We start from the raw sequence: 18,302 nt of genomic DNA, 5'->3' as shown, positions 1-18,302 counted from the left end.
AATATTTGACGGATGGTTCCTACGGCAAACCACCATGGAGGTAGAGTTAAAGGCGCACTTTTTTTAACGTGGTGTGCCCTCTAGGCATAGTAGTCATAGTCTAGGCATAGTCGCATATGACGGTAGTCGACTGCAATCTTTCCTAATAGAGTACCAAAGAGTCCTCCTCAAAAACTCTTTATCTTCAACTGTTATGGATACTTCTGGAGTACCACAGGGTAGCCTTCTAGGCTCCCTACTTTTTACACTCTTTGACCTGCCAGCAGTTCCTTCCGTATTTCTTCCGTCCATGCAACTGCTTGGTGCCGCTCAAACATCTTAACTTTACATAATTCCAATTGCCTTTAGAGTTTTTGTTGAGTTGAGCTACCGGATACTTGCTAATTTCTAAAACCGGTATATGCATGTGTACATGTCAGTCATACTTAAGCAAGCAGAATACTCAAGCTTTTGATTCAGCATATTACGCACATTTAAAAGATGTGTAAAATAAAATTAAAAAATATTATTCTTTATGTATTGTTCATATCTTTATTTAGTCATAATTTTATAATATATGCACATCTTTTGCCATTCATTAAATATATAGGAACTTTATAAATATGTATTTATATCTTTCATTTTTAAGTTCTACTCAAATTTGCAGCAACTCTGGTTAATACACACATATGTACGTAGATATTAATATTAAAATTAATTTTTCTTTTAAATTTAATTACATCCCGATTTATGAATCGTGGTCGTTGTATAGGATGTACTCTGACGTCTCTATGCAGATAACTAGCAACGGTAAGGTTTTATTAACACCCTTCCCTCACTTTTGCACACAAAATATTTTTGTAACATGACCAAGTTACGAAACAAAGCCCAAATAATGATAACTCTTAGGAAAAAAAAAATAAAGATAGCTGCAAATCTGAAGAAGAAAATAAACATTTTCATGTTAATAGTATTAGTGAGCTGTCAAATCTAGTCTGAGGCTTTCGTTATTTATGTATGTATGTATATGATGATATGTCATATATGTATTGTATGTCTATGTATAAGGAGGTTTGCAATGTAACATGATCTGAGCTCCCCATATTATATTCTGTGTGTTGAGGGTGGGGTTCATGTACATGTATGCATGAGCGCATGGATGTTTACCTACATACATACATATGTACTTTTGCAAGTACATACAGGAACTTTGGCAAGTGTAATAAACTTGCCTTCGTATTTTCATCGAAGGCTTTGCGAGGATTTTATGTCGTTCTTGTATCTGCATTTATGTTTTTTTTATTATAATAATATTATATACATATATGTATATATATATATATGTATGTGGTGTTTGTAGTTTTTTCATTTTTTTTGATACAACATTTATTCTTGTTCAATACTGGCATTTTCTTACTCATAGTTTGTAATATATTCAAAGGTGTATTCCATGAAACACCTTGAGATTAAAAAATTGAATAAACAGATACCCGCATTTCATATACATACATACATACATATACATATGTATGTATATAATATATTTTTCTTAAAGTTACAATAAAATGTAGTTTGGTTTTGTCTGGGTTTTTTCATATTAAATACTATAGGAACTTTTTAGTAAAGTTTTTCTTAACTCTCTTAACATAGTCTACACTTAGGCTATGTTGGGAGTACGTGTATAATGGAGAGAGAAGGTGAAAGGAACATAAGTATCAACTGAGTTTCAATACGATTTTTTAAGAAATTGAATCGCTCTTAAGCTTCTCAAATCTGTTTTCATTTAGCTATTTGGCTAGCCCATGTGTTTTTGAAGTCTTTTAACTAGATGGAAGTACGGCAAGAAGAGTTCAAACATAAGCATATGTATGTAACAGTATGATATTTATGTTGAGCTTTCCCACAAAAAACTCAGAACTGTAATAGGAAGCCTTACAAAATTATGTAATTGTGAAATATATTGGTTGTAACCACTGCCTAACGTTTTAGCTCTTTAGATCTTCAAAATAATAAATAAGAATTAAGTAAATAGTAAATAATAGTGTGATATTTAATAACAAATACATATTTAACAAGGATGCTATCTGACAGGACTAAATAAGAGTAATTTTTCTGGGTATCCATTTATCCAACAATCGAACCCGTGTGCTATTAAAGCCAAGCAGCTCTAAATACACATGACAGTATATTAATATTTTGTAATAGAAACTGAAACTCATTCGAAAGCGAATATTAAATAATAATGTGGCTTTAGTCATAGAATGTGCTAACCATGAAGGTACATATGTACATATGAACATACAAATGTACATATGTATTTATATGCATGCTTCGCGAAATAAATCCTTGGCACATTTAACCTCCGCGTTTTTAGGTAATAATAAAACAATAGTTCTTATCTTTTGTTCGTTTCGTTGATGCACACTCCACACTGCACACTGATCCAAAACTTTAATCGTAAGGATATACTTTAAAGACTAAGCATGTATCAGTTTTTGATAGGTGTCCAAAGGGACTTCGGCAAGCCGAAGTAGCTTCTAAGTATTAATTGTATTCTTGTGACTATGATTATATTCTAAAATAGAAAACAAAGGCATAAAGCAATCAAATGCTAGGAACTCAGTTTGCATCTCATTAAATCTAATGCTTTTGTTAAGTCAGTATATATATATGTCATAATATTTACTTTTGGTAGAAGCTGCCATGGCCTATAAACGTTTAACCTTCCATTTCTGCAATTATATGTATAAACTTTTCGATTATTGCTATATTTATATTTTGAATAGTTAGGAACACTTCCGTATCATTTTGCAATTCATACTAAGGTTGAAGTACATAGGTATTCGTGAGATTTCTTATACATGTATTCATTTTTAGTATCATGAAATGGCAAAAATTTCATTTATGTATGTATGTATTTCTATAAAATAGGAACTTTCAAGTTTGCATAGTATGGTTAATATGTATGTATGCTGGAGTGTAATTATCCTTCACATCAAGTGTTTTAATCATATTCTTCGTCCTTTCTCCATAATCTGAATAAAATCCATATTGATTAATATACTATGCTTGGAAAGTATTTCGAGAACTCACCTGCCCTCTAATCCTTATCCACAATGACAAGATAATGGTAGCCCTTCAGTTCATTTTCCACCTATAACTAATAAAAGATGCGTTACTAAATTTATTCATAATGTACATAGATATGTACATCCAAAAATACGCCCATTAAATATGGAAGCATGTGTGCTATACGCCAGGACTGAAATAAAAATGTCTCCATCATAATTGAGAAGGACAACAAAAATGTAACGAACAGAAATGCAAACAATATATAAAACCAAACAAGTAAAAAAACGCTAATATGCAATGAATTGATTTGAATAAAATAAAAGATTTATTTTTGTACATGTTTTTAATAACGTACTTATATATAAGTTTATTTCGGTTGTTGTATTTATTTTTGTCTATTATTTAAACACGTAATGCTAATTAAGCTACCAAACAACTATCATAATCAAGAATCCGCAATAGTTGCGACAAGGGCTGAATCGGCATATGTACATATAAAAAGGTACATATGCATATGTATTTGTAGATATACATAATATATTCGTAAATATTCAAGATATTGACATTGCAAGAAAAAGAGAGACATATGACACCAGTTGGTAAACTTGAGCGAGGTTGAGAAACAAAAATTAGATAAAAAAAAAGTAGTAGTAGTACCACGTACTACAGTACCTACTAATTCTGTCGCATTCACTTTTAGTGTTTTTATTAATTTACTGAAGTTGTCACATTCATCCTCACTAAATTTTTCAAATACTTTCTAGCTGAATATACGCACACCTCATACTCCTATTAAATAATTATTTATATGCATAAAATATGTATCTAATAAAGTTGAATGAATCCTATCCTAACATTATGTAAAAATATAGTATAATGTAAAATTTTGCGAGGCTTTAAAGTGTATTCCTATTTATAAGTTCTGTATACTTATTACGATAATAGTGTTTGTTTAAAACAACATAGTTTTAGTCTTTGACAATGCCAATACATTTGCGTTTTATACATACTTATACAGTGCATTGCACAACTAGTTGACAGTTTCAAAAGTATCGATTTTTTCTTTTAAAAACTCAACAGCACACATTTTGTTGTTGTTTGTGGCTGCTTGCGCTTCCCGATGCATCGGTTTCCAACTGAAGCTTATTTACGCAAATACTCGTTATGAATCTTACATCACAATGTCTTACTCTTTGAAAACAGACTGTATGCATATTCAGGTCCCTATTCTAAAGAGAGTCGAACTAATCTTCTGAACAATTAAATTTAAGAGCTGTTTTATGAAGACTTCCATTTCAAAGCAGTTTGTATGGGGATTCAGTAATGGAATGATCAAAGCAACAAAAAAATATTTTCAGTTATAGACAATTCAACAAATGTACATAAATTATTTCACATTAAGAACGATTAAACAAACAAAATACAAAATGAAAATAATAATGCTGCCACGTTTATGGTGAGTTAAGGGTGTAGCTACTGGTACTGCTACTGGTTTAGATAGGCATGTAGGTTAGATCAGTAAGAGCAGAGTTTCTGTTATTATGTCGTCGTAACCTTTCTTACCGGTGATATGATTTCGGTTGAATAGTTGTTGCATGAGATCCTGATTTCCACCGACATTTTGTACATCCTTACTTCCAACGTCGGAAGCCGAATGATGCTTAATATGGCCTTTGCTCTCGCAAGAAGCGGCGTCAAAGTTAAGCAGACAGTTCTTTTCTGGGAGCACATCTGTGTCTGGGCCAGTACCAGCACCTGGCGCATGGCGTTGTGTCGATATGCTAGCAGCGTTGGAAACAACGTGCTGTAATAGAAAAGCTTTTGATAGGTTGTAGAAGCGCTTTTCTCTGTCGGAATCGTTATCGTCGCTGCCACTGCCATTACTGTTGGCATATAGTTCGGTGGTTTGTTCAAGAAGCTCCTTCATTTTGCATATATGCTCTACGCTAAAAGCGTGCTTTTGCATGTTGACTTGCGTGACTTGGCAAAGCTGGCAGTCCTGCAAATCCATGTCGTGGTCCTGTACAACGGAGACGCACTTTCCCTTCATGTCATTACCAACCTCTTTGCCACTGGAGCCGTCGTAGCTATTGTCATCCGAAATATGCGAATAATGCCGCTGATTTCGAGATTTTTTGTCTTTGGCACGTGAGTTTTGAAACCAAACCTGTAAGATCAATGTAAAAGTAAGTAAGTAAGTTTATGTATTAGACTGATTTCCTTTCATTAAAAATATGGTGAGACTAGTGCCACCAAGGACCTGAATATCATAGCTCACTACTGTAGCACTGGTACATCTGAAAAATGTTCAGTCTTTGACCTTGCAGACTCTTGTCTGTTCCTTGAAAACTTCCTTCCTTCCGCGTCTTTGAAGCTATCTTACAGAAACTGTCAAAGACCATTATTTTGACTCATGCTGTAAAAGTCGAAAAACAGGTGTTTGTGGGAAAAGCTGAATACATTTTTTATGCTTAAGCTCAAACACACAATCCAAATCGCTCACCTACTATATGCAGCCGAGTGAGTGAGTACCCCAACTGCTTTGAAATTGATATCCTTATAAAATAGATGACAATTAAGAGCTGATTTGATATAGACGACTTAATGAAAATTGTACGGTCCTTTGCTTTCAGTTAATACATAGCGGCAAACACTTCTCACATTAATTAAATTACCTTTATTGCCTTTTCTTCGAGCCAAGTTCAACAAACTGCAGGTTCGAAAGACCAGTGTCTTATCAATACATTTTTGTATGATGTCCCTCGAATACGATTTACATTTTTTGTTTTTATTTACTGGATACTCATTTGGTAATTCATCTCACGTTTTCAATTGTTGTCTCATCACTAAATAACAAAATTAAAAGAAAGCATAAAGAAATATAAGAAATAAATCAATAATTTGATACCAAAAAGGGAAGATCGTAATAAAAATCTTAAAAAGGATGGTGCTCAATGGGAACAAGAAGAAACTGTAGCCCATAAGAAACAGTTTTAAACTGGATCTGTAGTATAATCCTACAATATCTTATCTTCCGAACGATTTAATATACATATGTAAAAACCTCTGTCGATAATGATACAAATAAATGTACATCAATATTTATCTCAAAAAATAGTAAAGCAACTTAGTTGCTATTACTGTATTCACCACAGTTGGTGTTATTTGGCTTGTTAATTGCAGTTGTCTTATGCATTTAATGTACTTTGTACAACTATTGTTAATAATTGTTAGCTTACCTGTACCACACGTTTCTTCAGGTTTACTTTCTTGGATATCTCCTCAAGCATTTTTCGGCTGGGATTCGACTCGGATTGATAGCATTCGTACAAAAAGTTCAATTGCTCGGGAAGTATTGTCGTGCGTAGGCGCTTGTTCTGCTTAGATGGGGCATTGACCGGAGACACTGAATTTACATTTTCATGGACCTTATGGTTTGAGGAGATTTTAGCATCATCTTTCTGCCTAGCAGTGTCGTCATCGTTAAAAGTTAGAGTTTGAGAGTTGTTTTCAATCATTGTGGCATCCAAAAAGTCCTCAAGGTTTTGAAAAAACTGCGACTTCTCTTTATCGTTTTTTTGTGGTGACCTGCCAAATAAAGATTTTTCATCCTCAGTGATCGACATTAAAGTGGGTGTCACTGCCGGTTGCTGATGGTCTCTGATTTCAATTGATTGCGTCTCGCATGCTTCAACTCTAACTGGTGTGAACTGAGCTGATTCAGATGAACTCGAGTTGATTGTAATGCTGTTATTATTCAACTTTTCCTGTTCTTTCTTGTCGTCGCCGGCCAAGTCGGCTTTTCCAAGACGTTTTCTCCCGACGTTAGAGTGCTCTTGATTATTCTGTGACTGGTCTTGTAATTTCTGTCCCTCTTCTGGTTCGCCGATAACATTCATGGTTTCATCCGCCGTCGCGTTCGGCAACTGCGACGACGGTTGGTACCCTTGACCATCAGGCATCGTTTGGGGCGAGGCAACTAACTGAAAAAACTTTTTCGACTCATTAAGCTGATAGTACTGCAACAGGAACTCAATCGTTGGCTTTTTGCTGGAGCTGAATGTCTGCTGTGGCGACTTTGTGTTCAAGGATATTTCTTCACTTTTGCGATAATATTGTAGCAAGAAGTCATAGTTGCTGACATTCTTCAGCTCGCTCTGTTGATAGAAATTAGTTAAAAACTCCAATTCAAAATCCGTTTCATTTCCTTTCTGCTGCTGCTGCTGTTGCTGGTGCTGCATTAGGAACTGCTGTTTGAGCTCGGAGTTCGTTTCATGCTGCATAAAATATTGATATAGGAATTCATATTTCTTTTGTGGGGTCTCCATCTCCCCCACGGACGTTACATCATCTGCGTTGGAAGAGCTATCCGAGTATTTTCGCTTTTTTGTTGGAGGCTGTTGATGCTGCTGCTGATGGGCCGCTGCATTGTGCAGACTTTGCAGTATGCTACCGAATGGACCATAGCTCGCGTCTGGATTGGGGTGTTGACCGGCAGCGGCCAAGAGTGCTGTTGGATTCATCAGATGCATCATTTGGTGTTCACGCAATAGCTCCAGATGGATGAACTGCATGTCACATTTGTCGCAGTCAAACTTTGATGCGGTTCGATGCGGCTGGTCCAAACTATTGCTTCGTTCCCGCTGCGGAGGCGTTGGAGTCGTGGATGGGCTAAAGTCGGTGAGTGATGACGACTTGCTAAATATATGCTGTGGCGAGGGCGAAGCACCAAAAGGCTGGGACCCTGCGTGTGTAGATGGGGTTACGATAGACACAGGGGCGGCAGAAATTATCTGTGAACCCAGCGGCCCCATAGGACCCGGAGGACAGATGCCAGCATGATGTATATCCAGGGAAGAGTTCGAGTCTTCCGAACTTAGATTTTGGGCAATTTGCGCAGCAGCAATCTGGGCTTTGGCCGACTTTTTGTTGTTTTCCTCTTTGAAGCAGTGATTCTTCTGGTGACGTATTAGCTCGTAGTAGCGCTGGAACACCAGGCTACACTTCTTGCACGCATAGTTAATGTTCTGCTTCTTCGTCTCTTCATTCTCGAAAAGTGAATTATTTGGCTGATTTTCGTAAATCTTGCGTTGCTTCTGTCTGGCATTCTGAAACCACACCACTATGACACGGGGTGACAAGAGCAGCAGTTTGCTTAAATACTCTAGATCACTGTCCTTTGGATATGAATTGTTCTCAAAGAACTCCTGCAATACCTTAATTTGATAGTCCGTGAAACGTGTTCTGTTTGCCCGTTTACCTCCCGACGTCGACGATGAATTCGACGAGCTAGAGGAATTACTCTCAAACTGATTGCATGCTGTTGCCGAGCTGGACACGGGGGCCGTGCCTTTGTCGAATGTCTTGCCAGCAATTTGCATTTTTTTGGGAGGACCCATGTTGCTCCCCATGTTTTCTAGCTGATGGCTCAGCAAGTCATTCATGCTGCCATACAAATTGCTTGCAGCCACACTATTTGGAGTTGGTGGACGCGACATTACATCAGAACTTCCGCTCTCTGATTTGGTTTCGCAGCTATTCGTTTGTGCCTGCTGTTGCTGTTGCAGTTGCTGCTGGTTGTGGCAATGAACTGCAAGCGATGCGCCTCCGAGAAGCGATTGATCTTGTAGGGTGTCAGGATCTTGAAGCTGGGACTGCTCCGGAGGATCACCTTGCTGCTGCTGTTGATGCTTAAAAAAATGAAAGCCTTGCTGTTGCTGCTGTTGCTTTCTGAGAAATGCAAGTTCACTGGACACAATCGTCTCGTCCTGCGGCTCCGATTTTATTTGCACTTCCACGGGACACGGCTGGCTCTGTTCTTTGCTCTCTTGCTGTCCAAAACACAAATTGCTGCTTAAATAATCGGATATATTGCCACTTGAGTTGGTTGACGCTGGGCGGGATGCGGAACCAGAGACAGGAGCAGGCAAGATTGCAGGTGCCGACACCGTGGCATTTGTGTTCTCCTTAGAGTTTGCGTTTCCGGATGGAGCCGACAAAACCGCTGACGACGTGGGTATGGTTGCGGGCGTCGCTGAACTGACAATATCATTTAAGGGTGTTACCTTGGTCTGGCCTGTGCGCTCGTACTCCTCCAAGTTTAGGGTAGTTGACGGTGGGTTATTGAAATTGTAGGGTGAGTCCTTATTGCGTTGTCGTTCTTTAAACAGTGTGTTTCGGAACCAGTGCTTGACCACCTGTAATGTCAAAGGCACTTAGTCACAACAGATCTACTCGAGGCAATTAACACCCATGCACCTACCTTCATTGGCAGATTCGCCTTCTGCGACATCTCCATAATGCTCTCCTCGCTGGGCGAGTTATTTATGTCGAAATGTGCCCGCAATATTTTTAACTGATCGTCTGTGATGCGTGTGCGAGCTCGCTTTTGGTTGTTGTTCATCTATTGGTAGATAATAGATAAGGATTTAAACCGAATAACCAATAACCGCACTCTCGTTGTGCAGTATCAAGTAAAAAATCACTCACCTGAGAGTTACTATTGACGCTATGCTGGGCCGTGGGATTGTTTGCGTTGGAGGATTCTCCAGTCAAGTTACATACTCCGCTTCCAATCTGCATGTCGGGGGTTTGGGAAGCTGGTGCTGATAAGGAAGAGGAGGTCATGCCGTTGTTTTGGGCACCGGCTGTTGAAGTTTTATTGCCGGTGGCCGTATTCGCGCCAAATATCAGTGGTGGGGCCAGATTCATGAAGTTAAGAGACATTAAATGATGGAACTGCATAAGGTTGAGCATGTCCACCGGGTTAATTGGCATTCCCGAAGAGGCAGCAACGGCACTAAATTGCTGCTGCATGTGCTGCAGATTTTGTAGATTTTGTAGGCCCTGCAAGGATTGCTGATTAATGCCAGCGACTCCGAAAGCCCCAAGCTGAGATTGCGGTGGCACTACCTGCAACTGCTGAGCAAAGTCGGCTGCGGAAAACGATAAAGGATCTACCGACAGAAGGCCTGCCTCTGGGTGACACTGCTGCTGCTGCTGCTTAAGCAACGCCGCTGTCAGTGTGGCCATATGTTCGTGCTGCTGCTGCTGGGTTTGGATTGCGTCAAGGTTGTGCGGACTGGGGCAGGGTGACAGTTGCGCCGTCTCTTTAGTGTATTTCATCTCTAATCTCAGCGGTGATAGTGAACGCCGTGAGGTGTCATTCGATTTTGGCCCTAAAAATATAACTCTCGATGAGGATCGATATTACCTGGATTTTGTTCGTAAATGCTGTCATACCTGGGTTACTGGCCATGGGGGGCTCTCGTTCCCCCGATGATAATTTGCCTATCTCGCAGTAGCTTTGTGTTGGTGTTGGTGGTCCGGGACTATTCGTACTGGTACTGCCAGCCGCAACTCCAGTTTCAGGTCCATCGTTGGAGTGCGTCTGCTCCATGTGCTTCTGCAGGGCCTGTGTACTACGAAAGTTGCGATGGCACAGGGAGCACTTTGTGGCATCGCGCATTGTGTGATAGAGCATATGTGTGGTAAGTTTTTCCTGTGTTTTGAATGCTAGGGAACACTGCTTGCAACGATATTTGTAGACGTGGCGCTCCGAGATAACTAGACTCATGTGAGAGTCCTTAAAGTGGGTGATCATTGCCGAGAGTGCGCTGAAGCTCATAAAGCAGGGACGGCTGATGTGACTGCTCGCGAGGCAGATGTACTCTCCATTCTGCTCTGGAAAGTGTTGCGTCTGTTGTGCATGCTGCAACAGCTGTTCCTCGTGCTTGAAGATGGCCTCACACTGCTGGCAAGAGAGTCCTTGCATTCCAGCTGAGCTTGCGGTGGAGATGGCTGCTGCGGCAGCAGGGATCCTATTCGACTCACAGTCTTCGGTATTTACACTCCCCGTGGTTGTCGCACAGTCTTCCAATTTGGAAGTGCAATGGGATGTAATACTCGAAGTTGCGGTTAGAGATGGGAAATCAGTGGCTACACTCCAGGCCTTACTGTCGACCAGCTGCAAGAGCCTGGAGAGGCCATCTTTGGTGACGCTATGCACGCCCGTTAAATGGGTCTCAAGCAATTTCTTCTCTCGGAAACCATTTTCTAGACAGAGGGGACACTGCACACCCGTTGGTGCTGTAGGTGTTGTATTTGTTGCCGACGATTTTGGCGCCTCCTCATTTAGACTGGCTGTTGATTTTTTGTCCTCTATACCCGTCATTGGATCGTCATCCACTTCGAGACGCTCACGCTTAATGTCTATGGGGCAGTCGCTTATGCAAGGATCCATATCCGTATCTGCTTCTCTAGGCATGTGGATGGCACTGCAGCGTTGTTGGACCGCCGCTAAGGCTGCAGCTGCAACAGCAGTTTGGAAGGCTTGCAGAGCTGCCGTGTTGGTTGGTATACTCATGAAGTCGTCACCCTCCGCCCCCGGGTGCACTGATTCAATGTGGCTGGCCACGTCCTTCTTCGATTGCACAAAGTACTCGCACAAATTGCACTTGAAAACTGTGGTGGGAATGCTGCTTGAAGCACTCAAACTAAAGTCATTTATGCTTGGAGACGCAGTGCGACCTATACTCTTGCCACACGATGTCGAGCAACTTGAGGTAGACTTTGGAGATAATATGTTGCTATCTGCAGCGGCGGCGACCGAACATCCCGCTGTTGCTGCTGCAGAGCCGACGTCTGATGATCCCCCAACCGGTGCGGTTGTTGCTATATTGAAGCCAGCTTCAAAAATTATATCTGGAATATATACATATAAAAACGTTAAAGAAGAACGGTAGTGGTAACTTATGTTGAAAACAAGTCATTTTCAGTTTCGAGTCCTTAGAGTACATGGATGGCCTTTTAGTTTTATGCTATCTTCAAAATTGTAGATTTGGGAGGTTTTCGCCCTTTTGCGGAGGCGGAAGGGGCGTGGCTCATTTTTTAAATACACTGGTTTCAGTGTGAGCATACAGCAGTCTGGAGCCAAAATTTGGTGGCTCTAGCTCTTATAGTCTCAGAGAACTAGCCGACAAACAAGACGGACAGACGGACAGACAGACAGAGAGACATAGACTCGGCTATTGATGCTGATCAAGAATATATGTATATACTTTATGGGGTTGGAAACGTTTCCTTCTGTGCTTTACATACAACCGTTATTCGCACAAATACAATATACCCTATTTACTCTTCGAGTACCGGGTATAATAAAAATAATCGAAAAATCTTCCATTTCAACTTTTGGAAGCTCACAATCTCTACATCGATATTGTTATCTGTTAACAAACTAGTTTGTTATGTGAGAGCAGAGGAACTGCATGGAATCGGAAAGGTAGACATAAAGCTCAATACGAAGAAGTCTTTCCCTTTCCCGTCATCATTTATCATACATTATTGCACTCTAGTCGACCAGCGCAGGAGATTGATTCTGTGGTCATAAGATTGGCCTCAGCTGCTGCATGAGTTAATTGCTAGCAACGAAGCGTGGCGCAGGGTTCAAAGTGGAAATCGGGGAATCTAGTGTTCTGTCTCAAATTCCATTATCAATTTTCAAGAAATTTCCATACAGTTTGATTGAATCAAAATAAAAACCGAGAACCGAAGGACAATGTTGGTAGCAGGGGCGGTGGTCTGGACGTGGGCATGAGCCGAAAAATTAAGACAGCTGAATGAATAAATCTAACCAAATCGAACATGCTCAAGTGGTAGTTCATTTGTTTAAATTTTTCAACTTCTTAGTTACTTAACATATGCAAATACATACATATTTATGTACATACATATGTATGCGTATAAACACTAGCATACCTACATTTGTACAATAATAGGCCATAATCATGCGCAGCTGTTACCGCTGTCGCTCCTGGGAACAAAAGTGAAAACACACAAACGCATAAACATACTCAAAAACGAGTAGGAACGTTTGTGAGCCGCTTCGTACGCGTCACAACTTTTGTACCCTGTACCTAGTCATTATAAACATATGTATGTATGTACATTCATTTGAATGTAAACTTGGTGTGATACATATGTAACCTTTGTGTGATACATACGTCAATACATATGTAAACTTTCGATTTTTTCGAATTTAACAATTTACATTATGTCTACTTATGTCATCTACATCACTTCTCATGCCATCACGCACTTTAAGCTCGCCCCTTTCCCCCAGAACCGCCACCAGAGTCACAAACTGCATGAGGCAGAGTGTGCGAGCGAGATATTGTGCGAGATGACAACAACGAGCAAGCATACGCAAATCTGCTGGAAGGGGAGAAGTTTTTAATTTCTTCATTCTGGCTAGAATAATAATCCAATCTAATCCCTATTCGGTGATCTGCTAGATATGGTCATTCTCTATGGAATTACATTTTTAGTTTACTCTTATCTTCAAAATTGTGGACACAACAGCAAGGGATTTGCCCTTTGTAGGAAGGGTCTGGGGCGAAATTTTGAAATACAATTGAAATAGTGTGAGCAGACAGAAATTTGGATGCAAAACTTGGATAGCCTATCTCTTATGGTCTCTGAGTACTAGGCGTTCATCAGCACAGACAGACGGATAGTTGGACAGACAGACGTACATACAGAAATAGGTATATTGTCTTGGCTATTGATATTCTTAAATAATATATATGTATACTTTATAGGGTCGGAAACGCTTCCTTCTGTGTGTTAAATTTTTCGGCCACAAATACAATATACCCTATTTACTCTTCGAGTACCGGGTATAATAGAGAAGTTTGAGGCTTCGGCATGGAATACAGTATATCCGATAGAGCGGAGAATTAGAATAATTTAAGGGAAGATTTAAAGCGCAGATTTTAAAACCACATAACACATCAAAACACATCACAACATTATTACATACGCGTAGTATGTACAAGTATTCCTTGTCTGCGTTGCCCAAAATCATAATACGCTCTGCAAGAGTATACAAGAAGAGGAGTTTTCGGATGCGAGCGTCCAGCAGTTTTTTCTTCAATACTTATGTATGACTTAAGATGAGTATCATTATGCAGCGCTTTATTGCCAGCACAATCAAATTTAGCCACATATTCACATAAGTATGCACATACATACCCATACCTTCGCGAAGAGTGATTGTGTGCGAAAAACAAAAACACGTTGGGGAACACTTTGAAAATCGAAGACGGAAAGGTTATGTTATATGATGGGTATGTTTAATAATGTATATATGTACATATGTATGTAAATATGTACTTATATTCATGAGTCCACACGATTTACGATAATCAAATGACCATTATTTAGTGCTCGCTGATATTCTTACTGTCGTCTCCCATAATTGCTTGAGATAGTTAATTCAAATTGTTTTTCTTGGTTTTTTTGTTTGCTAGCTATAATGCTGTTGAGGCTCATTTGAGGCGCAAGCTTTAGCGGAAGCAGAGGCGCAGACGCAGACTGAGGCAGAAGCAAAGACTGTGAAAAAGGAGCAAAGCAATAGCAGTCGCATCCCGAAATACAAGGCCAGCTTTTCGAATCCGCAGGCACAAACACAAAGACTCTTTAGACGGAACGAAGCAGCAGGCAAAGAAACCAGAGGGAGACAACGAAAATCGTATGAGCCTCATTGTCTACGTTAGCAAGCATTTCAATTTTGCATATAAGCCTCCGACACGACACCCTACAGTGGTGCGGAGCGGCATGTGCAATTATCAACATCTGTGGAGGAGGAGGAGTGGGTGAGTAGAAGGCGCGCGCATTGCCAGGCTCAGATTCATGTGGTGTGGTGCGGTGCGGTGCGATGCGATGCTATGCGATGCGCTGCGGAGTGAAGTAGAGCGGTGTGCGGCGACTGTTTGTTGTGTCTCTGCGTGGCCTGTTCTGTGCTCTGTGGTTAGGTGCCATGCCTGCGGTTCGGTCCCGCACGACGCCGCACATCTGATATGGGAATCTCACACTGCGGAGTGGATATGTATGTTTGCCTTTTGGGATTGTGGGCATCGCGCACCGTACCAAAGAGGAGTCGGAGTCCAGTCGAAGCCTGAATCGGAGGTTGAGGTTGAGGTTGAAACTGGCGTGGAGCAAAGTGTGCACGTCACTAATTGCAAATTCGATGGATACACATAATCGTTTTTGCATTCTTAAGTAATTTGTAATAATTTCCTTAAGGGTCAGCGTCAGCGTATAAATCTCAGAGCGCATATAAATCGCATCGGGAGCGAGCGAGGGCGAATGCGAAGGCGACGGTAGAGAAGAGGATGAAGGGTACGCAGTGAAGAATTTACGTAAACGCGACGACTATACCGAACGTGAGGATGGGGATGGGGACGGGAATAGGAATGGGCATGAAGACGAAAAAAAGACGAAGACGATAATAATCGAAGGGTGAAGCAAAAGAAATTGAACTGAAATCAGCTCTTAATGATGAGTTACGAACGAACGAACGAGCCGTATCTACTACAATGCAATATTGTTATGTACTCGGTATGCTCGTAGTGGTTGTAGGTTGCAGTTGTGGTTGTGGTTGTGGTGGGAGAAAACATTGGTAGGTCTTGGAAAAATAGGCATATCAGCTAATAAGTACTCGGACATTGCCTACACAAAATATAAATATGTACTGAGACTCGATTAAAATGATTATTACATACCTTCGCTACCACGGATCCGTTCAGTCACTTTGTATACCTCGTTTAATCCAGGCATCTCCTGGTTCTCACTACGACGCTGCAGACAAATGAACTGCTCCACCTGCATGTGCCGTATGCCCTTCACATGCTGAACCATTTCATACAGATTTTTGGCGGCATAGCTGCACAGCTGGCAAATGAGAACCTTCTCGATCGTTGTAATCGATTGTTGGTCTTCATCCGGACAAGGACATAGAGCATCGTCAGATACCGTGCACGACGGCGACTCCTTATGCATTCGACTCTGCTGCGTAATGTACAACAAATGCTGGAAAATCATCCGCATTGTGTCGTGTCGCATTTGCTGTGTGTGCATGGACAGCTTCTGTATGGAATTGGTGTGAAAGTCACAACAGTTGCACATCAGTTGAACGACGTTGGCAGTAAGCTGAGGCTGATACTGCAGTTTGTACTCATTACGGGCTCCGCCCTCCCTAATGTGGTTTATAAAGTTTAGTTTCTGCAGATGCTTGTCCGTCTTACTGTGCAGCTGGAAGTTGGCCTTTAGGTTCGTCTTGTAGTTGCAGAGCCGGCATATGTAGTTGTTGTTGTGTATGACCATTATGTCAGCGGATGCGCTCGAGGACTGTCGAGATCGATCCACCAACAGATGCTGGTTCAGATCGTCCAAATTGTTTGTGCTGAAGGAGTCGCAGATTAGGCAACTGTAGAGCGCCGTGGGCCACATATCTGGCTTCGCCAGTGGATGAGCATCGCTCCCCGATTCACCAGATGCCTCATTAGAATGGCCGATTCCCATTGGCATCCCCAAGCCCATTCCCATTCCATGACCATGCTTCATGGCCTTTGGGGAAAATGAAAACTGATCAGTTGAGCTAACTGGCGAGGACGATGTGGGCGACATTTTTGCATTAGATGGCTGCTGTTGTTGCTGTTGATGCAGGAGTTGAATCATGAGCGCTTGGTTGTAGGCCAGATCAGCCAATGCCACCTCCGGCATGAAGCTACCACTAGCACTTGACCCTGAAGTACTACCCCCCGCACCTTGTTGTTGCTGCTGCTGCTGTTGCAAGAAGTTGAATGCCTGTATGTGCTTTATGTTGTTCTGTAGCACAGCCATGTTGTGCGTATGCTTCTCACTAGTCATGTGGATTCGAAGATTGCGGGCAACGGAAGTCTCGTAGCTGCAGATGTCGCACCGAAACGAGGGCTTCGGTTTGACGCTGCCGCATCCGCTGGCCACAGCCACACCCGTGCAACCAGGCGTTGGAGTCGCACCCATAGCCGAATTTCCCCCAACGCTGTTAGAAATGACAGCGGTGCTCGCGCTTGCGCTTGAGCCCAGAACAGTTTGTTGGCTGGCAGCAGATGCTTGTGTCGATGAGCTGGACAGCAGCAACTTCCCGCTCGCAGCTGCTGCCGCCGCAGCAGCAACCATGTTTTGGGAACTATTCAGCTCCTGCATGTTGTTCAGGTGCTTGTCTGACTGCATATGTATCGATAGGTTACCCTTTGTGGTCGTTGAGTAGTTGCATATCTCACATCTGTATGGCTTATAGCCGCATGAATACGACTCGCCACGGGCCAGCCGAGGATGCTGTTGTCCTAGGGCACAAACAAAATGGGAGAAAAGATACAAAAATTACAGCTAAATGTCTACTAAAAGTCTTGCAGAAATTTTCGGATGCTGAACATACATACATAGTTCATTTGTACCCGAATATTACCATTTTTGTATATTGGTAATTTATGTACATATGTATTTAGGTCGAGAAGATATTTATGTATGTAGTCGTACCTGCTAGGCAATAGCCACAGGCGCTTTCACCATCAGGATGCTTTTCACGCATATGTATCTCCAGAGTCTCCTGATATTTGTAGTGCCAATTGCACTGGGGACATTTAAGCGTCTTGCACGAGTTTCGGGTAGACATCTGGACGCCGCTATTGAGTCGAGCCGAGTTCAGCAGCATTTCGCAGCTGTAGTTAATTGAAGAAACGAATACAATAATAAGAGCAGGGTCAAAAATGGTATGTGAAAAAACATGTTTTATGTACATATGTATGTAGGTGTAGTGTGTGTGTGTGTGTTTGTGTGTTTACTGATATACATATGTATGTAAATGATAACAAAGATGATCACTTTATAAAGCCATAATTTGCATTCTCCGCTTAGTATGTATTTGGGTAGACTATTTTTATTATCATAATTATTTAATTTGGATCCCAGCCGACAAGGCGACTGCACAGCGCAAATCTGCTGCGGAAACATCGTATCCACATTCAATAGCGTGGTGGAGGTACCGTCACCAAGGCAAACCCGGCACCCAACAACGTTATGTGTTGACGAAATTTTAATGATACCGAACTGAGCCGCGACCCAGTCGCCAACACTAAATTGTGACAATTGAGGACACGGACAGGGACAGAGGCATTTATTAAGTGAAATCAGCGCAATTGGTTTAATTTTTTGTCGGTTAAGCCACCGCCGCCACCATATCATCCATTTGAATATATGTATCTCATTCCACCCTTGTGAAATGATTCTCATCAGGCAAAAGCAAAGCCCACAGATCATCAAATCGCAACAAAGATTTCCCAACAATCAGTTAATTTAAATAGTGTAGTGCTCGTAGTATACTGGCACTCTACTCGTATGCATAAACATACATACATACATACGCCTAA

The 18,302-nt window shown here is 41.2% G+C and overlaps 1 protein-coding gene across 5 annotated transcripts in view; it reads right to left on the bottom strand.

Annotated features, from left to right (window-relative positions):
* Positions 1-1,573: 1,573 nt before the first annotated feature.
* LOC117902914 (zinc finger protein 2) overlaps positions 1,574-18,302 on the bottom strand; it is a 47,140-nt gene continuing 30,411 nt past the window's right edge. Inside the window, exons 4-12 of one of the 5 annotated variants that reach the window (XM_034814484.1) lie at positions 17,413-17,594; positions 15,615-17,219; positions 10,294-11,754; positions 9,541-10,229; positions 9,314-9,454; positions 6,291-9,248; positions 4,615-5,218; positions 3,073-3,139; positions 1,574-3,014 (exon numbers count right to left, since the gene is read on the bottom strand). In XM_034814484.1, coding sequence (XP_034670375.1) covers positions 3,123-3,139; positions 4,615-5,218; positions 6,291-9,248; positions 9,314-9,454; positions 9,541-10,229; positions 10,294-11,754; positions 15,615-17,219; positions 17,413-17,594 — 7,657 coding nt within the window. In that variant the 3' untranslated portion in view covers positions 1,574-3,014; positions 3,073-3,122. Of the gene's footprint in view, positions 3,015-3,072; positions 3,140-3,397; positions 5,219-5,726; positions 5,898-6,290; positions 9,249-9,313; positions 9,455-9,540; positions 10,230-10,293; positions 11,755-15,614; positions 17,220-17,412; positions 17,595-18,302 lie in introns of those variants that run through there. The other 4 variants (XM_034814486.1, XM_034814488.1, XM_034814487.1 and 1 more) reach the window with 4 other exon arrangements.

Source organism: Drosophila subobscura, chromosome dot (genome assembly GCF_008121235.1).
Source record: "Drosophila subobscura isolate 14011-0131.10 chromosome dot, UCBerk_Dsub_1.0, whole genome shotgun sequence".
NCBI lineage: Eukaryota > Metazoa > Arthropoda > Insecta > Diptera > Drosophilidae > Drosophila > Drosophila subobscura.
This window is presented reverse-complemented; position numbering and strand designations above follow the sequence as displayed.